Source organism: Castor canadensis, chromosome 4 (assembly GCF_047511655.1).
Source record: "Castor canadensis chromosome 4, mCasCan1.hap1v2, whole genome shotgun sequence".
Classification (NCBI taxonomy): domain Eukaryota; kingdom Metazoa; phylum Chordata; class Mammalia; order Rodentia; family Castoridae; genus Castor; species Castor canadensis.
The window spans coordinates 51,374,710-51,399,241 of record NC_133389.1 but is presented as its reverse complement, the minus strand read 5'-3'; the positions used below and the strand labels follow the sequence as shown (position 1 = coordinate 51,399,241).

Genomic DNA, 24,532 nt, shown 5'->3' with positions numbered 1-24,532 from the left:
TAGCACAAATTAACAAATATATCCGTCACCAACTCACCTGTTCCATGCTCTTTGGAAGTGAAAGGGCTTTCTTCAGCTGTCCACCCATGTCTATAGTTAGTTATCTAGAAAGTTATTTGTCATTTCCTCTGTTATTGATAGTATTCTAAATCTTTTAATGTAAGGTAGCATATGTGCTGAAGATCAATCCCAGGGCTTCATATGTGTTATAAAGTAGCATTCTTTTAATTAATTTTTTTTCAATATCCTTTGCATGTCTTTTGAGGCCTTGGGGAGAATGGCAGGGATTCAGGCCCAGGATTACACTCTCAAAGAGGTTGACTTCAACCCTAGTAAACCTCTTTCCATTCTGGCTCCTCCCAAAATTGTTCTCAACTGAACGTTCTATTTTTAATGACCTTTATTGGTGAGGTACTTGAGAAAAAAAATATTTCCTGTAATGATTCATCATTTCTTCCTACAAGGGAAGAACAATTGATTCCTAGAGTACCGACTGGGTTTTAAAAAGCAAAACAGCCAAGCCCTCCCCTTTCAGATGTAATGCTCTCCATGGGTGAACACACCCTGTTGTGGTTTATTTTAAAGGCAGGTAAGTTCTTTGTCACCCAGAAAAATGAGCCTCTTGCGTCAAACTACTTGATGGCACCACAGTACTCCAAGACTCCAGAAAAAAAATCCCAGGGAAGAGAAAGGAGCTCATTTCTATTTCAGGTTTACTCTGTCAAGCATTATGCCTGGCAGTTCACAGAGGGTGTTTCATTTAGCTACACGATCACCCACTCTGAAATATCTCATTACTCCCATTTTGCAGATGAGAAAACTGAGACTCAGGGAAATTAAAATGTATAGTCACGTTCCTATAGCTGGTTAAGTAGAAAAGCCAAGATTTAAGTCCTGATCTGTCTTAGTACAATGTCTTGGTTCCAAATGTTTTGTTTCCAATCCTGAATATCCTCCAGAGGTGTTGAGGTGGCGGAGCTTTAGGCAGTGGGGCCCAGTGGGAGGAAGTTACAATACAGGGGACGTGTCCTTGAAGGGGATATTGGGACCCCAGCCCCTTCCTCTCTCTCTTTTTTTCTTCCCAGCTGTCATGAGATGAACAGTCCTCCTCTATGTGCTCCCACCATGATGTACTGGGCTGCCATAGGTCCAAAGCAACAGAACCAAGTGTCCATGGACTGAAACCTCTGAGACCATGAGCCAAATTCAACCTTCTTCCCTGTTAAATTGATGATACCAGGTATTCAGTTACAGTGACACAAAGCTAACACAACCATATGCTCAGAAGTTCCCTAATCTACAAGACTGCTAATGCAGAGAACGGGTCTCTCTAATATTGCCCGGAAACTTTTGCTTATGTTGTTTTTTTGTTTGTTTGTTTTTGTTTTTTTGTGGTACTGGGATTTAAACTCAGGACCTACACCTTAACCCACTCCACCAGCCCTTTTTTTGTGGTAGATTTTTCAAAAGAGGGTCTTGTGAACTATTTGCCCAAGCTGGCTTCAAACCATGATCCTCCTGAACTCTTCCTCCTGAGTAGCTGGGATTACAGGCAGCGTGAGCCACTGGTGCCCGGTTGCTTATGTCTTCTTAATGAAGCATACATTTAAAAAATATTTTTTAATCCAAAACAGATGTATTGAACACTCACTACATGAATGACATCATTACATCACAGCAATAAAAAGGCATCACCTTTTTAGCCAGAAATAAGTGATGTCAATTTTTAATGTAGCTTGACAACGAAGGGCTATCTCCAAAAAAGTGAAACAATTACAACCATGAGACTTTCTAACAAGTCTCTGTAAATCTCATACTAAAGAATGACAGAGAAATGAAGTGTTAAAAAAGGAAGTGAGGCATGGTGGTACATGCCTGTAGTCCCAACACCTAGTAGGATGAGGCAAGAGAATCATGAGTTCGAAGGCAACCTGGGCTACACAGAGAACCTATCTCAAAAAACAAACCAAAAAAAAAAAAAAAGTGAGAAAGGAACTTAAAATGCATCCAATCTAAATGTCCCTCTTTATAGACAATTAACTGAGGCCCAGAAGAGCTCAGTAACTTGCCAAGGATCAGTGGTCACACATGGCAGAACTTGCCCAGACCTGAGTTGATCAGAGTGGACAGTTTCTGGACTTCAAGATAGCACCCCTTCTACACAACTTCCTCTCACTAAGAAACAGCACAGAACTGCAGTCCTGAGTTGGCTTTACTAGAAACCCTGAAAGCTCTGTCAAAATTATCCCATCACAGTGTCCAGCACCAGGTGCTAAGGACCACGGACCCAGCTTGGCTTGCAGAGTGTGAGATAACTTTACGTGTCATGACCAGTTGTTTGATGTTTGCTGTAAAGGTATTTTCTAGATGAGATTAGCATACAAATCAGTATTTTTAGGATTTGTTTGCTTTGTTTTGTTTTTTCAGGCAGGGTCTTGCTATGTAGCCCAGGCTGACCTTGAGCTACCAATCCTCCTGACTGAGCCTCCCCAGTCCTGGGGATTAACAGGCATGTGCCCCCATACCCAGCTCAAATCAGAAGAAAGCAGATTGTCCTCCGTCACGTGGATGGGCTGCATGCAATCAGTAGAAGGCCTTACGAGCAAAGATGGAGGTTTCCCCAAAAAGAAATTCTCCTCAAGCCTGCTGCATAGAAATTCTTCCTGAGCCTTCAGACTACAGCCAGCAGAATTTAGACTCCAAACTCCATCACCAACTCTCACCTGAGTCACCAGCCTGCTGGCCTGCCCTACAGACTCCCATGAGCCGTCTTTACAATAAGTAGCTCTATATGTCTGTATGTGTACATATTTATGTGCACTTCTGTATGTGTGCATTTGCATGTACAATTATATATAATACACATAATGTCTCCTTTGTTCTGATTCCAGAGAACCCTGACTAATACTTGAAGTGTGAATAAATGATGTCATTGTAGATTGCACATGGAAAGCAGAAAGCAGCCAAATTACTGAGCACCTGATTTTATGGGAGACAAAGTGAGTTACAAATACCACTCTGGCCCTCACCAAGCTGACTTTGCATAGAGCTTCGAGGTTGATTAGGACGGTGGTCTCCTTTTTCTGAAGTGAGAACACTGATGCTGGGTGAGGGGGAGGATTCGAACCTCAGACCAGGTGTGTGGAGCCAAAATTCAAATCCACATTTGCATGACTCCAAAGTCATTGTCTTTTCACCTCATTCCACCCCAGATTCAATTATCACGTCATGAAAGTCAAAGGGAGAGAGGGTTTCAAGAAAGATGGAATGAGCCTCCATGTCAAATGCCCCAAGGAGGTCAAGAGAAGAAGGTTGAGCTGGGGGAGGGGGACCCATCTGCTGCCTGGATTCAGCCAAAGGCTTCCTATGGTCAGTTTCATAATAAAAATGTCTCTAACTCATTCGAGAAAGAAAAGAAGCAACTGCAGGAATCTCTCCCAGAAAGGACCCAAGTGGAAATCATACCACTGAAATGACTGCTACCAAAGACTGACAATTTTTTGTTGGAGACTCAAGAAATGGACAAACCTTAAGTGGAAGAAGAATAGATTAAACAAAGCCACAAAAATGAAGTCCTGGTAAAAGTACAAAGGATAACAAGAGTACAGGAAAGAGGGCTGGGACATAGTTCAGTGGGTAGCACTTCCCTAGCGAGCACAAGACTCTGGGCTTGATCCCAGTAACACATAACAAAAAAGTACAAGAAACAGTAAGTGGAATAACAAGTTACAGAAATGTTAAATATTGTGTAATTTATGCCCACATATTCCACAATGTGTATTTGGTATATAGATGGCAGGTGATATGCAGGTGCTTCCAACATTATTTTCCATGAATAAAAGAGTATTATAAACATACAGGGTCTCCATGTGGGTTTACAAAGTTTATTCAAATAGAGTCATCACTCTCTCCCAGCTGACTCGGCTACTTGTCATTACCAGTAGCCACAAGTCTTCGCTCTGCTAGATTCAAGGAGAGAGAGACATGAAGAATGAGCCTTATTTACAAGCTGTGAAGCCTGTGAAAACTTTGTCGAGTGTCTCTGTCCATTTGGTGATAACTGATCTCCAGGGGCTCAGAAGGGAAGCTGTTTGATTTAGCAAGAGTAGGTGTTGGTCCTGATTTCCGGCTCTCACTGCTTTCATTTACTCCAGCAAATGCAGCCTGGTGAGTCACTGGAGACCAATGGTCATTTGTGCTGCTCCCTGGAGATAACCCAGAGCTGGGCTTTAGAGACACACACCATCTCTGAAAATTCACACTGGTCCACGTTTCGGAATCACGTTAATTCCTAAACTGATTGATGAAACATTGCTCAGCATAGTAAGTAAGGTACCAGCCTCTGTCAAAGTCCAAGCTTTTGCTCACAGTGTTTGGTTCTTGAGTTTCAAGCAGTAACCTCTCAGTCTAGGCCAGAGCCAAGGACAATGAGCCACAAGTCTAGAAACCAGACTCTACACTAACCAGCCAGGACTTGACTGCTCTAAGGTTCACTTTCCTCAGCTGGACTCAGTAAGGTCCGTTCCATCTCTCAAGTTATATGAGTTCATTATTTAAATGAATAAGTGCATTATAAGGTACGTACATTTCCTTAATCAGATGACAGCCAACCAATCAGCATGGTTTCTACCAACACCTGAACCTCCAGCCATATGAGTAAAGCTAGATTTCCTAAGAAAACCCAGGAGAATAAGCACCCCCCCCAAAAAAAGATATGAGAATTCAGAATGTTTCTGAGAAAGAAACTCAATACACTCTTAATAAGCATAGCAATGAATTAGAAGTTATTCCAACATCTAGAAAGAAACCTAACCAGAAACATGCATCAGACCTCTGTGTAAAAAGGTGAAAATACTGAAGGACACAGAAAAAGATTTAAATAGGTGAAAAGGCCTACTTATTCTTGGATAGGAAGATTCAACAAAATAAAAATATTCATTCTCCCCAAGCTAATCTAAAATTTTAATATTGTTCCCATAAAAATACCAATAGGATTTCTTTTTCTTTTTTTTTCTGCAGCATTGGGGTTTGAACTCAAGGCATACACCTTGAGCCATTTCACCAGCCCTTTTTTGTGTAGGGTTTTTTTTTTAACTGTTTTCCCAGGCTGGCTTCAAACGTCGATCCTCCTGATCTCTGCCTCCTGAGTAGCTAGGATTATAGGTGTGAGCCACCAGCATCCAAAAGGATTTTTTTAAGGTGAACACGTTGGGTAGAAAGTTTACATGGATGGCTGGAGTACACTTGTTTAGCAAGCACAAGGTCCTGGGTTCCATCCCCAGCACTGCAAAAATAAAACAAAAAAATACACAATGTTTGTATGGAAAAAATAAGCAAGAATTATGATTAAATTCTTTGTAAAAACAAAGACTAACAAGAAGTGACTAACCCTCCAAATATTAAAAAGTATTACAACGTATAACCAATAGAATATGGTACTGAAGCTTTAAACAAATAAATCATTTGTCAGAATAGAATATTTGGAAGTATCCTAAAATATATATAAATTGTAATATACATATATATGAACCCAGTACAATAAGAATATGATAATAAAAAAGAACTTTAAAATATGTACATATGAATCTATACAAGAACACATACATGACAAGTTACATATTTTTAATTTGCATTTTGAATCAATAGAGAGCAATGTATTATTAAAGGACTAATGCTGGGATAATTAGGCTGCTGTTTGGAAAAGCATTAGGTTGGATATATGCTCTCCATGTTATAACTACAGACAACAAAAATTCCATATAAGAAAAAATATAAACCTCAAAATAAAAACACTAGAAGAAAATGGGATTTAAAAATAATGCTAACAGTGGGGAAGACCTTCACAACATTACACAAAACCATGAAGCATAGAAAACCAAGGAATTAACGACCTTAACAGAAGAAAAGATGGGGGCTGGAGTGTGGCTCAGTGGTAGATTGCTTGCTGTGGCATTCTGAAGCGCTGGGTTCAATCCCCATCATTGTGAAAGAAAGGGAAGAAAAGAAAGAAGGGAAGGAAGGGAGGAAAAGAGGAAAGAAGGAAAGAAGGGAGAGAGTGACAGAGGGAGGAAGGGAGGAAGAAAAGAAGGAAGGGAGGAAGGAAGGAAGGAGAAAAAGAAAGAAGGAAGGGAGGGAGGTAAGAAAAAAGGAAAGAAGGAAGGGAGGGAAGGAGGAAAAAGGAAAGAAGGAAGGGAGGGAAGGAAAGAATTAATCAGCAAAGCATAGTAGTACATGCCTGAAATCCCAGCCCCCCAAAAATAGGTTTGCAATATAAACCGTGGGTAAATAGTTCCCATAAAAGGAACTAGACATGGCTCTTAATCATAGGAAAAAATGTTCAACCCCATTCACAATAAGATAAATGCAAAACAAAACTCAGCGATACAAGACTGACAAAGATCAGAATGTTTGGTAACAGTCACTTGACTAAGAGAAAAATAGACCCTTGCCATTGCCAGTGGGAGAACAAATTAGGACACCCTCCACGAGACCAATGTGCCAATAACTGTCAAAGTGAAAACTACTGTCTCTACCCTTGACTCAGCAATGCTACCTGTAGAAATTCATTTTATGGGTACATTTGCATATGCACCTAGATGACACAGGTACAGGATATTAATGACAGCATTGCCTGACTAGCAAGAGACTGGAGCAGGGCACTGAGTGCAATAATGATCATAAGTATACTGAGTGAATAAAGCAAAACACAAAGTAATGTTTAGAGCCCCTACCACTTGTGCAAAAATAAAGCGAAACGATACTTTTACATGCTTGTGTGCATCGCTGGCAATGCATATGGTGTAGGCAAGAGAACTTAATGAATGCCAAGACCGAAGAGCATAGCTTCTTTAGCCTTACATGGGACCTGTAAGTCCAGATTCTCTGGGGAGGGACTGTGTGATTTCAACAAGCACCATGTGATTCTTGTGCACACAGGAGCGCCCCTGACAGCGAGCATCATTGGTAATGCACGCTTATCAAAGTAATAATAGCAACAGTGATGTAAGCAGCAACGAACACTCACCAAAGAAGATAAAGCCCGAGACACTGCTGCCAAAGTCTTGTGCAACTTTTCCTGAAAAAGAATTCTTTGGCACAGCTAAGCACAGAAAGGTTTTGCACCATGAGGTATTTCTTGTGCTCTCTGGTGTTTGCTTCTAACCACTACTAATAATTTCACTGGCATTTTATACTTTGCAAATCTTTCCCCCTAATCTTTCAACCTAAGAAGGGTACATGTAACAAGCCTCACTAAAAATTCTGTCAAGAGAAGAAAGGAATTGCTCCAAAGATAGCATGATATCCTTAAACTCACTACTTTCCTGCTAACAACCAGACCTTACCCTGTATGTTCTAAACGAATACCTAACCGTGCATGGTGGCACACGCCTCATGTCCCAGCCACTCCAGAAGCTGAGGAAGAAGGATCACTTGAGCTCAGGAGTTCAAAACCAGCCTGGACAACGCTGCAAAAACAAAAAACGAGAAAAAAAAGTCAAAGATGTAACTGGGTAAACATCTCCATGTCCTAGGAGTCTTCTGTCTAGGCAGCCCTATGTCAGATCACACCTGTACACTCAGAGATGCCAGGGAGAGAAAGGGCAAATCCTTAATTGCAGACAGTGCAGGCTTTCCCTCTGTGTCCTTCCATGTCATCATCTATTTTTTTGAGACAGGGTCTTGCTGTGTGGACCAGGCTAGCTTCAAATTCTCGATCCTCCTGCCTCTGCCTCCCAAGTGCTAGGATTACAGCCATGCACCACCATGCCAGGACTCCTGTTGCACTTTTAAATGAACATGAAAAAGACAATATGGTGTAGTGATTAAGTGCAGTAGATTGGGGGAGCACTCTGTGGAAGTTTGGGTAAGTTATTTCACTTCTTGTGCCTCAATGAACACATCTGTAGAATGAGGTAGTGCCGCCTCCAGTGAGGACTAGATAAATTGGTGTATGTGACACCCTTTGTATAGCAGTGCTATATAAATATTTGCTAATATCATCTCAGACTACTCTTGGAGAGTTAAAAAGAACAGAATTCACAAAAATATGGGCAAAGCCAGGAAAAGGGGTAGAGAGACAGAGAGGAAAGCTGGATAGTAGCTAAAGAAAAAACACAGAAGAGAAGCAATGAAAGCTGGTTGTTTTCAAGAAATAAAAAACCCACTACAAGACATTGAGCCAATGGGTCAAACAAAGCAAAGGTGGTTTTTCCTTGCTCTGCTGACTGCTCAGCTGTCAGACTTTTCCATTTTTCCGATCTGGGTTCATATTGCTGTATGTTTCCTATCAGGGGCCCCAGACCAAACAGGTTTAGTGTTGGGGGCAATGGCACATGGAACCGTTCCTGTGTTTAGACCTCACCCTCGGCAGGCTTGGTATCTATAGACCAGTGCCTGAGTTGAAGCGGCAAAAAGAATTCCACTAGCTTCCCTAAGTAGTGAGGGCCCCTCAAACTCGGGGAACCCAGACCTAGCCACAGACCACTCCCATCACCCCAGATACAATCTGAAAGGAACCTTCGAGACCACACTGTCCAGTTTCTCCATTTCACGGAGACTGAGGCCCAAAGAGAAGAATTAACTTACCCCAAAGCTGCAGGATGTCTAGATAACTATCTTAACACAGGGGGACACTGATAACCGAAATGTAAGCACTCTACTAAGAAAACATTATTTCATCTTTAATTGCTATAGTTTAGCCATTTTTCCAATGTTCATTCTTAAAAAAAAAAAAAGTGACACTCATGTCCCCATGACAGTTACTGAGCAGAAAGAACAATGTGGTACCTGTTGTCATGCTAGTGCCCTACAGCAGATGTGGGGGTACAACAGAATACTTGGGGGAGTGTGGATGCTCGCTCTGGTGTGAGTCTCAGGGGTTCAACATGCTGACAACTTCCTAACTTGAGCTATTTGGAACTAGCGCTCAGTCGCTTTCTCCTCAGTCCGTAGGAATGACCTCAGGCCTTCAGCCCACCTACAGCTTGCATTTGAGCCAACTAAAACACTACATCTTCTCCTCTGCGTGTCCTACAGTGTCTAGCACTTTCTTGTGCCTGGACTCCACCCACCCCCAATCCCAAACAGAGGTCATGAGCAAAGCAGCATGCTCAGAAACAGCTGCTGGATGTTCAGTCACACAAACTCCATTGTCTCAAGCAGACAGAGCTGTAGGTAACAAATTTTGACCCACAGACTCTGTTTCAAAAGACTTGGTCTACCAAATTTACTATGTGTTTCCCAGTTAAAATAATCAAACTTCTGACTACAGCAAGAGCTTCCAAGCAACAGGAGATAAGTAGTATTTCCAGAACGATTTGTTCCAACCCCAAAACAAGATGCATTACATTAGACAGAGCATTCTGCTCACGGCCTAATATTTCCTTCTCAGTCATAAGGACCCAGAGAATCCACAAATACAGAACTCACTAGGCATGTGCTTTACTGCTTGAGCCACACCTTCAGCGACACATAGAGCTTAATACACCACAGCCATCAGACTGCCCTAGACCGGGACCTGGCATAGCCACCGAAGTCTTGCTAACTCCCAGCAACTAATTTATCTATAATCTAAAATGACACCAAATTTCCAAGGCCCAGGGAAAACATTTCCCATGAGGCACACTGGTTAATTTATTTGCAGAGGAAAATGAATGGCTCTCTTTTGCTTTCCTGACCCTCCCATAGGCACCAGGAAGCAACATGAAGCGACCCTGAAGAGAGCCCCCAGACAGAGCCTTCCTTTATATATGATGGCCCAAAACTCAGCCAAGGGTGACAGAGGACATAAATTCTGCAACCCGTGGTAATAAGTCTGAGGATCCTTTAGGCCAAGGACCACCATCTATTTGAATGCATTCCCTACTGAGAAGTGATTTCGGTTTTGGTGGATATGGGGTTTTCTGTATGCCATATTTAGAGGAGGAGTATCAAGACTGTATTGAAGCAAGTCATCAAACTTCTGCTTTCCCAATCACAAGTAAGAAAGTGCTCATTTAAAAGGCCCAGATGAGTAGTTTGTTGTGTTAAAACAGGCTGCAAGAAGCCACTTCCCTTTCTTCTGCTCCTTGTAATTTATTTCATAACTAGAATTCTTTCCACTTTGTATCCTTAAAAAAAAGGTGGGGGGAGATTAAGAACTGAATGAACTCTTAGGATTAGAAGGAGTATCTGAGACCCCCCCCACACCAAAACAAAAAGATCATCTGGAAGCAACGTTAAGAAAAATCCATTTTGTGATCAAAGCATATTAACAATTCCCAATCCACCAGAAAACACTCTTAAGTAATAAGGACCGTAGAGGGGTGGGGGCTGGAGGAGACAGGAATCAGTAAGGGAGGGTAATAATTTTCTCCTGTCAAAGCAGCCCTGTTCTATAAAACAATCAGCCCAAGTCAGACTGGACTCTCTCACACACTCTCCCTGCATCTACATTGCCCCTGGAATGGGGGAGTTCCTCATTTCTCCTCAGCCTTGTTCAATTAATACCGGCGAGCCACACACTGGTAACTCATGCCTATAATCCCAGCCACTCAGGAGGCAGAGATCAGAATTGTGGTTTGAAGCCAGCCCTAGGCAAAAGAGAGACCGTATTTTGAAAAAACCCAATACAAAACAGGGTTAGTGGAGTGTCTCAAGTGGTAGAGTGCCTGCCTAGCAAGCAAGAAGCCCTGAGTTCAAAACCCAATGCCACCAAAAAAAAAGTCCAGGTGACCCTCAGGACATCAGTCATAAACTTCTGACACTACACAAGAAGTAAGATGCGATTCAAAGCACCCAACATGTAGGAGCTCATACCACCCTCTTTCTAAACCAAATAAACACTTGACGCTCACTCTGCACAGTTCTCGGCACTTCACACCAACAATCTCATGCAGCACCCATTGAGTTTTATGCTGTTTGGTTTATTTTGTAGATTAGGAAAATGAGGGTTGGATAACTTGCCCAAGGCTAGGAGCTAGACTTGCAGACTCAAGCCCCATGGTCTGATTCCATAACCCAGCATTCTTACCCTTGGCTCCAGCCCTCCATCTGATGGCAGGGTGCACGTGGGCTCCCATGAATCCCCCAGATCCGCATGCAAACACACACCAGCCCTGGGTCACTCCCAGCACAGCCTACTGTGGAAAGACACCCACCACTAAGGAAGCCTGCCCTTCTCTTAAAGATTCAGTCTGAGTCCCAGACTGGCTGTAATAAGCACATGAAAAAAGTCCAAATGCACACATTCAAGGAGTCAGTTAAATACCACCATTTCATGCTGTGGAACAGCCTCCTTATTTCCTAAAATCCATCCAATAATGAAGAAAAAATCAAAGAGCCTGAGAGATCATTTCTGTGGTGAGTGTGAGGTCAGCAACCTCAGGTGAGTTTTGAGACTGCTGCACTTTGCAAAAGGAAACCATTCTGTTCTTAAGAACACAAGAGTGTATTTCCTTTCCTAGGAAAGAAGTTGTGTACTTGCTACATGTTTTTAAATACTGTTCCAAAACAGAATGTTTATAACATGAGGCAATGTCATTCAGTACTGAATCCTTTTCACTTATAAAAAGTTTGACACATCAGCACAGTGGCTCACGTTGTAAAATCCCAGCTACTCAGAAGCAGAGATCAAGAGGATCAGGGTTCTAGGCCAGCCCAGGCAAAAAGGTAGCAAGACTTCATCTCAACTAATAAGCAAGCATGCTGGCATGCACCTGTGATCATAGCTGTAGGGAAGCATAAATAGGAGGAGTTTGATCTAACGTTGGGCCCTGGGCAAAAAAAAAATGACCCTATCTAAAAAATAACTAAAGGAAAAAGAGCTGGCAGCATGTTTCAAGTGATAAGAGTGCCTGCCTAGCAAGCTCTGGGCCCTGAGTTCAAATCCCAGTGCCCACCCATCCCTAATGCAAATGGGATGTGGTAACTAATCCCATGTGCCAACTTCAAACAAATCAAGGTATACATCAGCAGTCTGCACTTGCTTTGTATGAAGATACATATATAGCCAGGATAGCATCAAAGTGAAGCAAAGTAGGAAGGAACTCACTGTACAGAAGACAAAACAATACCCTTTTTATTTTTAAAACTCTGGTGAAATAGGTTTCCATATGACATCCCATTTAAAAAAAAATTTAATGTAAACCAACCTGTGGGTTAGTCACACTATACAGACTTCATCAGTGTTTACAGGTGCCTAGGCTATTTACAAATGCTATCTGTTAGGTAGTAAGGTTTTGTTGCAATTTTTTTCCAGCACATATTCCACAGTAAAAGAAAAGGGGGGGGGGTTGGTGTTCTTGTATAAAAATCCTTAACAAATGGACAAAGGCATTTTTCCTGAGAGAAGATTTGTTCTTGCAACCGTTTTCTTCAACAATTGGGAATCTAGAAAATGGGATGTAGTTGTCAAAGAAGCGTAAGAATGTCTAAGTTAACATTTTCTTTTAAATTATTTTAAGTACCATTAAGTTAAAATGTTTACATTCATTATAAAATGCTGTTAAATCTTATGCAAATGATTTAACACTGATTGCTGCAACGCAAATTGCACTTTAAAAAAAATTATTGTATACATGGAAGAAAAATATCTTGTTTGCTACCCTGTTTACAAATTCTGAGTGACCTCAGATCAGTCCCGAAAAGTGATCTTTGAGACACGCCAGTCACCGTGTCCGTCCGAGTTATGACGCAGTCTTGCAAACTGGTGGATGTCCTTGACAAGACAGCTCAGAAAGCCACTTCGCCGCCAGGCTGGGTACCGAAGGGCCTCCAGTGATCTCCATGAACTCGTGTGAAATCTGCATGTGGAACAGCTATGAAGAATTCTGGACTAACCAAAACCGATCAGAAGAAGCACATGATTGGGGCAATACACATTATCAAAAATCTCTCAATCTTCCTTCGCAGGCAAGGCCCCGTCCCAGTCCCAGTTTCCGACTGGTGATGCGGGGGCCAGCCCCTGAACGCAGGCTGGCTGGGGGGCACAAAGCCCGCCTGCTGCCGCTGGCCCTTCCCCAAGCCTCTTGGGAAATACATCTCTTTCAAAACCAAGGCACGAAAATCACGCATCAGAGGAATGTTCTGTCTGCATCGTCGCCCCCGTCTGGACTGCTGGACAAAATGAGACACAAGTGGTTCGATGCCCTCAGCAGAGCCCTCTCTGCCTCCTGGCAGCACCAGCTCAGGCCAGGGCCAGAGCACACCAGGAATCCTGTCGCACAGAGGATGTGACTTCGGCTGGAGAAGACAGACTGACGCCGATGTAGAGCCCATCTTGACCTGAATACTTGAGCTCGCTGTTCTCGGGGTTAGTGCCCTCTCCCGCACTGGACATCACCGGGGCACCCGCCTGGCAGAATAGGGGCACAGAGAGAGAAGGAGAGATGGTTATCCATCACTTTGTCACCTGGCCAACAGCTGGGAGCAAACAAGATGGTCAGTGCCTTGCCCTTCCCTGCCCTCAGCAAGCAGGACCTTTCACTGGGCTGCACGTGGTTCCCCTGTGCCATGGACCTGACCCTGGCAACTCTTAAAAACCCCATCCTGTTAACTTCAGAATTCAGTCACCACCCAGCAAGATGCAGATCTGGACAACGGAAGGGGTACTGGAGGAATCCCATTTGTAAATGTGCCAATCATTGAAATCTCTGACAACGAAACTAATCACAACGCATGGGTAACACCACATGGGCCTACGTGATGTTCACACAGCCCAGTCATTGTGCCAGGTATGTCCACATGTAAAAAGGAAAGTGACACAGCTCAACACCCCCTGATACATGAGTTTTTAAGAACTGACTTCATGGAAATAAACCCATACACACACAGGTTGGGTATGCAGGTTTTTTGGGTTTCTCATAGTTTTGTCTGAGGTAATGTCTTGTGCAGGCAAGTCTCAAACTCTTGATCCTCCTGAGTGCTAGGATTACAGGTATATGCCACCACACCCATCTCATACACAGGTTTTAATATCTACCTCATTTATCTTAAGCCTTTACAAGAACAGGCCATGTTCATAACATGCCACATCATAAGAAAAATGCTAATGTCCTCTATCTCTGCCATGAATGTGGACATTATTTCTTGAGACTAAAGTTCCCCTTTTCTGTTTCCTTCATTCCTCCCATCCAAGTGAGATGGTCAAATAAAAAACAGCATATAATTTAATAGAATCAAACCACTGTAACTGGGATTTGTCTAGGACTACAGTTAGATAAACAATTGCATTAAAGACTTTCTCAAAAATCGTGCCACAAACATGTACTTTTTTGGTCATACCCTTTACCTTCCTAAAACTCAGAAGCCCCTAATTTTATTTATTCGTTTGTTTTTAGCGATACTGGGATTTGAACTCAGGGCTATGCACTTGTTAGGCAAGCACTCTATTGCTTGAGCAACACCCCCAGCCCCGAAGCCCCTCATTTCTCTCAAGCTTACATTACTGTATACTTGTTATTTCAAACAGGTAGAGCCTTTTTTTCCCAAATAATCTTGCTTATGTGATCTCATAAATCCTTCAGACAGTCATTTATCTGACCACACTTCTGTTCCAACCACTTCAGAGAACCAGACAAAAGCTAAACTGGAAGGAGACGTCAGTGTGCTGGAAGCAGGCGTGGTCCCCCTAGACTCCTTCTCTCAAGCAAGATCTGGTTTGGTCTCTGCCCATCACAACACCTGCAGGAAGCAGGGAGGCATGGCTCTAGAAGAGCAGTCCTCCTGGGTCTAGTTTTGCCCTTGTCCACTGAAACTTCCCGACCAGACAGACCAAACCCAGCCCCTCCACGGTCCCAAACCTGCCCTTTCCCAGCAAGAGTGACAGTTTATGAAAACCCAGCAACAATACCTCCATACCCAAACTTTGGTTTAAATAACACAAACACAGGCCTAAAACTGAGAGCTTTGGATGCACCCAAAAAAAGCCAATTTTACAAAGTCATTGAGATGCCTAAAATTTAAGACGCGTCTTACCGAATGCTACAGATATGGTCACACTTATAAATACGGTGATTAGTATGGAACAGTGGCTCAAGCCATACACTAACGACTTGGAAGGCAGAGATCAGGAGGACTGGAGTTCAAGATTAGCCCTAGGCAAAAAGTGCATAAGACACCACCCAACCAATGAAAACTAGCATGGTGGTGAGTGCCTATCATACCCCTTCTATGCAAGGAAGCACAAATAGGAGGGTCGAGGTCCAGGCAGGCCTGAACGTAAAGTGAGACCCTTTCTCAAAACAACCAATGCCAAAAAAGGGCTGAAAGTGTCTGCCTAGCAAACATAAGGCACTTAGCTCAACCCCAATAGAATAGACAGTTGATTGATAGATCGATCGATAGATGATAGATAGATAAAGTGATTAATTCTGGCCCTTAACTGCCAAAATAAGCAAATCTAATGTTAATTCTGATTTAATCCCCAAAGAAATACAACAAAAAGTGATACTCAGTTGTGACAAACTTGTTTCTTTTAGAAGGGAATTATCGTATGATTGAAAGAACAATTTCTCTTATGTCACACCCAACTTTGCATCAATCCATTCCTCCAAAAAAGGCAAATCTCCAGGTCTGGCTGCACCTAATGTGGCCACAGCAAGAGCTATTTCCTGAAAAATGGAGAGGGTATCTGGATTGCCCAGGTAGCAGCCCACCTCCAATGCCTGGACATAGAGACAGCAGAGGACTCTGCGGTCACCAGAGTCAGTAAAGTTAGCAATGCCCACACCCCTGGCCCCACGAGAGCCTAGGGCTGGGTGTAGGGGCTCCCAGGCTATGTGGAAAAAGAGCCAGGACATGCCCAATCAGCCAGCCAGCCAGTTCAGCTGCCCGTTGTGAATGACAACTGAGTGGCTAAGACCAGGAACTAGTAGGGCAAAAGTCAGAAAAGGAACTGCAGAAGCAAAAGGCAGCCTTGTGTGGAGGGGATGAGCTTGGCCTCCAAAGTGCTACAGGCTGCAGACACCTCCTTCAGCCTCCTCACATTACCTGCCTCAGGTGTGGTCCCAGCAACTCAATGAGATTGTGTCTGTAACGCCAGAATGATACCTTGCCGTGTTCACTGTTCCACACAGGAAGCCACTATTACTGCTAAGAACATCATTACTGGGTGTCCCAAAGAGGGGGCAAGCAGGACACGGGGCAGCAGTGGCCTGGCCTGGCCGATCAGAAGAGAAACCGGCTGAAACAGTCAGATTCAGCAAAGGCACGAAAAGAAATCAGGTGGGAATGGTAAACTAGAAGTCCTAGCGTCCAACTGTCTGGACCTCAGTTTTTCCTCACCTATAAAATGGAAATAATCAAGACATCTGTGTTACAAGGTTGTTGTAAGAATTAAATGAGTTACCATCCCTGTATGTAAAGCCATTAATAGTGCCTGACAATCATAGAGATTATATCCATATAAGCTGCTAGTATTACTTTATTATAGGTAAAGTTAAGAAGCTTTGCCCTAGTCAGGCGCCAGTGGCTCACACCTGTAATCTTAGCTACTTGGAAGACTGAGATCAGAAGGATCACAGCTGGAGGCCAGCATGGGCAAACAGTTCTTGAGATCCCAAAATAACCAGAGAAAATGACTAGGAGTGGGTCAAGAGTGCCTTCTAGCACGTGTGAGGCCCTGAGTTCAAATCCCACTCCCACCAAAAAAAATTAAAGCACCAGCAGCTTTCCCCTATTTATTCTCTCCAATTCGATCCCTCAGCCCAAGTGACTTACTGCCATCATAAGCCAGGAGCAAAAGCAGGAGGAACTCATCCAGAGTCAAAACTACCTCAAGGATCGCCCTATTCTAACTGCTACTGGCAAGTCTTTATAAAGAAATCGAGGCACACAGCAGCATTCGAAAGCTCCCTTGGGTGGACATGGTGGTACAGGCCTGTATATCCAGCATTTTGAAGGCTAAGGATGGAAAATTCAAGGCCAGCCTGGTCTACATAGTGAGACTCTGTCTCAAAGAAAGAAAAAAATCTTTTAAATGTCCTTTTCAACTGTTTTTTGTTTTTGGTGGGACTGGGGTTTGAACTCAGGGCTTTGCTCTCACAAAGCAGGTGTTCTACCATTTGAGCCACACCCCCAGTCCATTCTGCTCTGGTTACTTTTGGAAATGGGGTCTTGCAAATCATTGCCCAAGCTGGACTTGAACTTTGATCTTCCCGATCTCAGCCTCCCAAGCAGCTAGGATTACAGATGTGAGCCAACAGCACCCAGCTGGTTTTTATTCTAAAATGCAATATTCACTTAAAATTCCCATTTAATTTGGCTGTTTTTTATTTTTGTTTGTAAGCAGTGCTGGCAAGAGCTCTGTGCATGCTGGACAAGTGCTCTCCCACTGAGCTACATCCTCAACCCTAAAAAAATCTCAACACTTTGAATGCTATTTTTAAATCTGAGCAACAATCTCTAAAGCTCCTACTGAAATAACAATTGTCTTTTTTTTATTTCCTAGAAAAAGGGCCAAACAAACCCTAAATTACATGAGTCATGTGCTCTGAACATCAGCTCCAGTGAAATCAAAAGCAACAGCTATGACCGGGAAGAGTGGTGCACACCTGTAATCCCAGCACATGGGAGGGTGAGGCAGGAGGATCACAGGTTCAGCGCCAATCTGGGCTACATAGTGAGACTCTGTCCCTAAACAGCAACAGCTGAGTCCATGAGAAAGAGATAAGAACTTGTGCCCAAGCTTGATAATCTTAAATGAGGAAATATAAGCACAAAACACTACAAATTAAAAATATTTTACAGGTTGGGGAGGTAGCTCAGTGGTAGATCACATACCTGACACGTACAAGGTCCTGGATTCAGTGCCCAGTATTTAAAAAAAAAGGAGGATGAGGAGGAAGAGAGAAAGACAGAAAGAGGAAAAGAAAGAAAAGAGAAAGTTCTGGTGTCAGGTGATCATACCAGTCCCCTTGTCCGTGGCCCGTGGAATATATTCTGGCTCACACCTTAGAAGAGGCAGTAAGAGGTAGGGTCCAGAACCATAAAGACCCCACTTAATCTTTTACTTCTGGAAATGTATTATAAGGAAATGATTCAAAAGAAAGGAAAGGCCCCCACAAAGGAAGCCATCCATTTTCAGGGTTACTTCTCATAGTGGAAACCATGGCAACGATCTAACGTCTAATAATATAGGAATGGTTTGGAAAACCAGGGCACATCCGCTTCGTGAACTATTATGCAATTATTAAAAATAATAAGATCGTGTAGTAAGATGGAAAAAACTCTGTCATGCACTGTACGTGAGAAACAGCAGGACATGAGTTCTCTGTGTCAAGCCCAGACATAAGTATTAAAAGGGAATTTGGGAGGGGACCTCTGGGGTGGCCAAGCGATTTCTATCTTTCTTTGAGTATTTTCACAGATCGGCATGGTAGAATCTAACTGGGGGAAGAACAGAAGACACTGGTACCAGAAGTACCAGGCACAAGCATGTAAGGGTCCAACCAGCCAGGACGGGGTCATAGAGTAGCTTGAAAACTAGGGAGGAAGAGCTGGTAGAGTGGTTCAAGTGGTAGAGTGCCTGCCTAGCAAGTGCAAGGCCCTGAGTTCAAACCCCAGTACAGCAAAACAACAACAACAACAACAAAATTTAAAAAGGGACTATATCCCAGTTGAGCTGGGCGCCAGCAGCTCCAGCCTGTAATCCTAGCTACTGAGGAGGCAGAGATCAGGAGGTTCGAAGCCAGCCCAGGCAAACAGTTCCATGAGACCCTATCCCAAAAAACCCTTCACAAAAATAGGGCTGGTGGAATAGCTCAAGATGAAGACCCTGAGTTCAAGCCCCAGTACCACAAGGAAAAAAAAAAAAAAACCTAGGGGGGAAATCAGAGCAAGGGCACTAATGAGGGGAGAACAGGAGGTACCCCATGAACTACTAAAATCACCTCCACGCCTCCTGCCATAGGCTTGGACCTGACGAGCCGCATCCCTGTGAAACACACAACTCTGCAGGGGCTAAAGACTGGAGTAGCTCGAGCCCTCAGAACTGGCACCTTCAATGCAGGATGCAGCCAACACCCTCTCCTAAAAACGCTCGCTCATGGCAGCGCCAGTGGCTCACACCTATAATCCTAGCTACTCAGGAGGCAGCTGGTGGGGTGGCTCAAGGGGTAGGCCCTAAGTACCGCACAAAGAAATAAATAAATAAAAACACCCGCACTTAGTTTTCCATCCTAAGTCCCTTTCCCTTATGTGTGATACCCAAGAGGTCCTATGAGAATCAGTTCCATCTTAGAGGGAAAATCAGGATGACGGATTTTGGAGCCAGTACACATACACACATCCTATGAAGTCTTTAACACTTTTAACCCTGGTTAAAGTGTCTTCCCACATCTAATTAAACCCTTCAAAGGACTTTAGTTCAATGGCAGACATCTCAACATAAGCAGGCACTTCACGCACCTAAACCAAGCTAAACAAACGTTCCTGAACAAAGGCAGAGAAGGGTGCCTGGGAATGCCCCCAGCTAAGCCATCCTTTCCCTGCTCTCTCTGCAGGCCACCCTGCTGACCAGGGGGCCAGGCAGAGGTCCTCGCGCTGTCCCCGATCAAAGTGCTATGAGGGTGGAGCAGAAATCTGTTCTGTGTTTCCATTCACAGCTTATCTGCCCTCCACCCTCCACAGACAACTGAAAATGGAGGCACTTCCTGTTGAAAGAATGTGTTATCAGCACCAGACCCAGCCTGGGCTTAGCACTGCACACAGGCCAGGGGAGGTGGGAGACAGGCAGTGCCGCCAGGCTGGAAAACTCCCTGTGAAAGGAAGAGATGACTTCAGGGAGAACTCGGGCTGCTGCAGATTGGGGCATGGAAAATACCTACTGGCCTGTGAATCAGGTCTAGTTCATCTTTAGATCACCCGGATTTTTTCCCCTGAATTAAGTCTTTACTGGTTTTGCACATTTATCTGAAAAGTCAGACTTCTGATCTGGCACACTGTGTAGTCAAAGGCCCAGCTGGCTCCTGGAAAGTTCCCAAGAATCACTCCTCTTTCTTTTCCTTGACTTTACATCTTCCATGAAGGAAGCTACAAACAGCCTTCATGGGTGCCCACATACACAGCAATGGAAAGGCACTTCAGAAAAGGAAATCTACAAAGAGACTAGCCTTAGCAGACAAATAACCTAAGTTCCCTGGCCTGTGAATTTTTTTTTTTTAATTGAGATAGGGTCTCTCTATGTACCCAGGCTGATCTCCAACCTCCCATCTTCCCTCATCCACTTTCCCCAGTGCTAGGAATACAGGATTACGGCACATGCATGGTCTGGGAAGAAAATGCCAAAGGGTGTGTGGCCATGGTGTCATCTCCTAATGCAGTCTTGCTCCTTCAGAAAACATACACCACACCCCACACAGGGTGTAAGAAGGGTGGGCATGCCCAGGGCTGTGACTGATAACGCAGCCCTCTGAGCTCCAAGTCAGCCACGGCCTCTCCCCCTCTCGTCTGTCCTCCCTACACACCAAAGTGAGTTTGTGATCAAGGCACTTTCTTGTGGGAGGGGAAGGCAGTTGTCCTTCACTGTCAAAGCTCGTCTCTGCTTTTATGACCTATAGGAAAAAAATAAACTGCACGGATTCCAGCAAAGGGAAAGCAAGTTGCATGAAAATCTTCCCTCCATTATAAATGTATCACTCATTTCAGTGTGCATGGAAACAAAATAGGACCAGACACGAAAGTGATTCAGTAAATTTAGAAGGTGACACATGAAAGATTCAGGACACAGACTCTGTTTCCTCCACCAGGACATAGAACGCCAAGCCCAACAAAACCCTGGAATTCTCCCCTAACAGCACAATAAAGTCAGAGAGTGACCACGTTCTCTCCCACAAGAGTCGCGGTCACCTTAACTGTTGATCTAACTCAGTTTCTAGCAGATTCTTTACTGGAATTTCACTGGCCGCCCCTGGGCCTCCAGCCACAATTCTTCCCACCTTGGGATGCTGCCCTTTTCAGAAGGGGGAAACAAGTCTGTACCCACAATCTGTTCTGGGCAAAGAAGTAAATTATTTTATGAATGTGTGCACACTCAAACAGCAAGCACACTTGGGAAGGTGTCCCTTGGAGTTGATGAGTACATGGCATTTACAAACACCGCAGCAAAAATATAAGCTGCTAGGGGAGGCTGGTCCATGGCTTGAAGCAAGGAGCATTCTAGAGAAAAGGCTTATCTCCCGAAATGAACCACAACAGCTTGCTGTATTTTAGTCTTCAAACGAAGTGGGTATAGAATCCTGGGCAAGATTTTCAACCTGGTGAATTTGATCTTACCTTTCTTACAAGAAAACTGACTGGACAAGTTTCTCGGTGTCTTCACGTCAATGAGCATGGCCAATGCGCTCTGTCCACAGAGAGCACTGGAAAGTACTGAGTATCAGAAGGAACAAAAAATGAGAGCCTGCTGCAATTGGAGAAATAAAAACCTGTCTGAGCTGGTGGCTCATGCTAGTCATCCTAGCTACTCAGGAGGCAGAGATGAAGAGGATTGCAGTTCGAAGCCAGCCTGGGCAAACAGTTCTCCAGACCCTATCTGGAAAAAATCCTACACACACACACACACACACACACACACACACACACACACACACACACACACACACACACACACGCTGGGAGTGACTCAAGGTGTAGGCCCTTCAAACCCCTGCCTCTCTAAATTTCCCCTTTAAGAAAGTACAGATAAAATTCTAGTGTCTTTACATGAAAAAAAGAAATCACTATGCAGATGAAACTCATGACTACTGCCTTCCACGATCACACTGAAGTGGTGCTGTCCTTCCCAAGACTCAAGGCGGTCTGCAAGTAGCTCCCACTTAGCCACCCAGGACCAGTACCCCTGAGGACCACATGGCAGGAATTACTTTGCCCCGTGAGGAGGAGCAACATGGGGACTTTTTATAACATCTCGGCAGCCGGCTATAGTGCCTGAGATGCTAATCAATCCATGAACTCCAGAAGAAACTTCGGACCATAATCCAGGCTTCACTAAAACAAGCAACTCAATTTAATGGCAGCTTTAAGTACAAAGTCTTTGTGCTTAATAGAAGAAAAACAGAACTCTGAAATATGTGCCCCAGTTTACTCACAAGACCCCAACAGGACACTGAAAATAGATGCCTTGTTATTTATTCATTTACGTGGTTCTGAAAATCTGAAGTCAATAAAATAGACTTTTTGTGTTCTCTCACAAATTCTGAGTATTGGGGCTTTAGAAAACCCGAGATGCGAGGTAGCTGGAATTACGAAGTATCACACTGACAATGTGACTTGGAAAGTGTCTTCTTTGATTATTGACATTTCAAAGAAAATTAACAGGTAGGTGTACACGTGAACAAGTGGCTGTGTTTAACTCCTCCCGCCACATCTTCATATTGCTAGTGACTCTTTTGGCAAACACCCATGAAATGCATAATAAATTACTTTGGTTCCAGTAAAGGAATTAATTTTCTTCAAAGATTCATTTAGCAATAACATTTCAGAGCATTCTAAGCCAGATTTCTTAAATTTGGCCATGTTTTCCCGTAACATTATTTCATGTTTTGTGACAATTTTGTATATTTTTATACAAGCAAGAAAAAAAAAAACTGCAAAGAGTAATTTGCAAAGAAAAGCTGTGTCCTGAGATGAGGCCACACAAAAAGGCAAATATCTCTGCCTACACTTATTCTTTGACTACTATTCTGGCTGTCATAGACTACTGAGCAATAATGAGTCACTTATTAAATAAATAGTTCTGTGATAAACTGGGTGGACACATATATTACAAATTATTTATTTAAAGAGCAATATAGTTTTACCATTTCCTAATATACATAGGAAGGCATGTGATATTAATGCAGAACAGTGTATTTTCTTTACTTATTCCTCCTCGCCATCCTCCCCATCACACTCACACTTACACACACACGCACACACACACGCACACACACGCGCTCACACACACGCACACGCGCGCACACACACATTCACACACACAAACGCGCGCGGAAAGAAATACGGAAGTGTAGAAAAAAAAAGTCTGAGATAGAAATGAAAGTACGTGAACTCGGCTCACAGAAACATTCCCTGTCTGGGTGCCGTGTGACTTTCCCGGGAAGGCCGATGTGGTCAGCCAGGATGGTGAGTTATTAGAAGAGGCTGTGGACACAGAGAGAAGGGGAACCTGGCACTCAGGGAGCATGAAGATAAAACGCCAACGAAATATTTATGCTCCTAGCTTGTAGCATGTGGCAAGCGGGATATTAATAACTGTGATGATTGGTCAACTCCCTGGGAGGAGGAAAGGCTGGCCCGGGAGGCAGGAGACGTCGGTTCCAGTCCCGGCTTCAACATGGGCGTGTTTTGTGACCTTCTGGAGTCACTAGAGATCCTGGTTTATAAATGAGGCAATAATAATAGCTAACCGCAATCCTTGTGGAAGATTAACGATTTTTTTAAAACTGTTTTATTCATTTAGAAAAGAGTGTTTTCAACTATAAATTCTTGAGGGGAAAAGGGCACTTGCCTATGGAGGAATGCTTGTTCAATAATTTTATAAAAATTAACTGAAGGCAGTTTGAACATTCTGAAGTTATAAAAGTTAAATCCATCATCACTGGATGGATTTAAAACAAACCATTAGAAGGATTTTAGTATTACAGTATTCTATTTGGTAGTTTAAAAGAAACTTGTATGGTCATATTAAACAGAATTTTTATAAGCAGTCATTTTTATTAGTGCTTAATAACACTAATAATTTTATTAATCTTATGAATAAAATGTTTCTACCTAATATTACCCACCTGCCATATTCTGAGTCTTAAAATGTATTTCTAAGTATAACACTGAAGAAATTCTAAATATAATATGGAAGAAAATTTTAATTAAGAGCCTTACATACTTGGTCACTGTTTTCTCACCTGTTATAGTGGGAGGATATTTGATATTGAAATTATTAATCAAATTTAATCAAATCTAAGAAAACTATTCTTTTTAAAGATTTTAAAGAGTTCCCTTTTCTTGGGCTGGCAAAATGGTTCAAGTAGTAAAGCACCTGCCTCACAAGTGTGAGGCCCTAAGTTCAAACCCCAGTACCACCAAACAAAAAAAGAAACCCCAGTCCCACAAAAAAAAAAAAAAAAAAAAAAATGAAACAAAATAACCAGAGCAAAATGGACTGGAAGTGCGGCTCAAGTGGCAGAGCCCTGATTTCAAACTCTAGTTCCACCTGAAAAAAATAAGAAAATGGATGATAAAATACAAAACTAATCCTTTGAGAGTTTGCTCCAAAGTACTATGAAGGCTCTTGTGCATTATTTAAATTAAGAATGAGGAGGTGTGATTCAAGTGGTAGAGTACCTGTTTTGCAGTTCAAACCCCAGTTCCGATAAAAAAAAAAAAGTGTCTCCAGTCTCTTCTAAAAGGGAAACAGAGCAGATCCCTGCTCCCCTGCTCAGTCAGACTCTAGACTATTTGCAGAACGCTCTCCTGCCTGGAGAGAAACCATGAAATAAAAGACACATGGTGGAGGAGCATGAAACAGGTGGCAAAAAAGGTTTTTTAAATTGTAATA

General features: G+C 43.1%; 1 protein-coding gene across 4 annotated transcripts in view; it reads right to left on the bottom strand.

The window, feature by feature from the left end:
- Positions 1–13,018: 13,018 nt before the first annotated feature.
- Positions 13,019–24,532, bottom strand: part of Gata6 (GATA binding protein 6) — a 30,095-nt gene continuing 18,581 nt past the window's right edge. For all 4 annotated transcript variants that reach the window (XM_074070147.1, XM_020187930.2, XM_074070145.1 and 1 more), the window contains exon 7: positions 13,019–13,333. In XM_074070147.1, the coding sequence (XP_073926248.1) occupies positions 13,166–13,333 (168 nt within the window). In that variant the 3' untranslated portion in view covers positions 13,019–13,165. The remainder of the gene's footprint in view (positions 13,334–24,532) is intronic.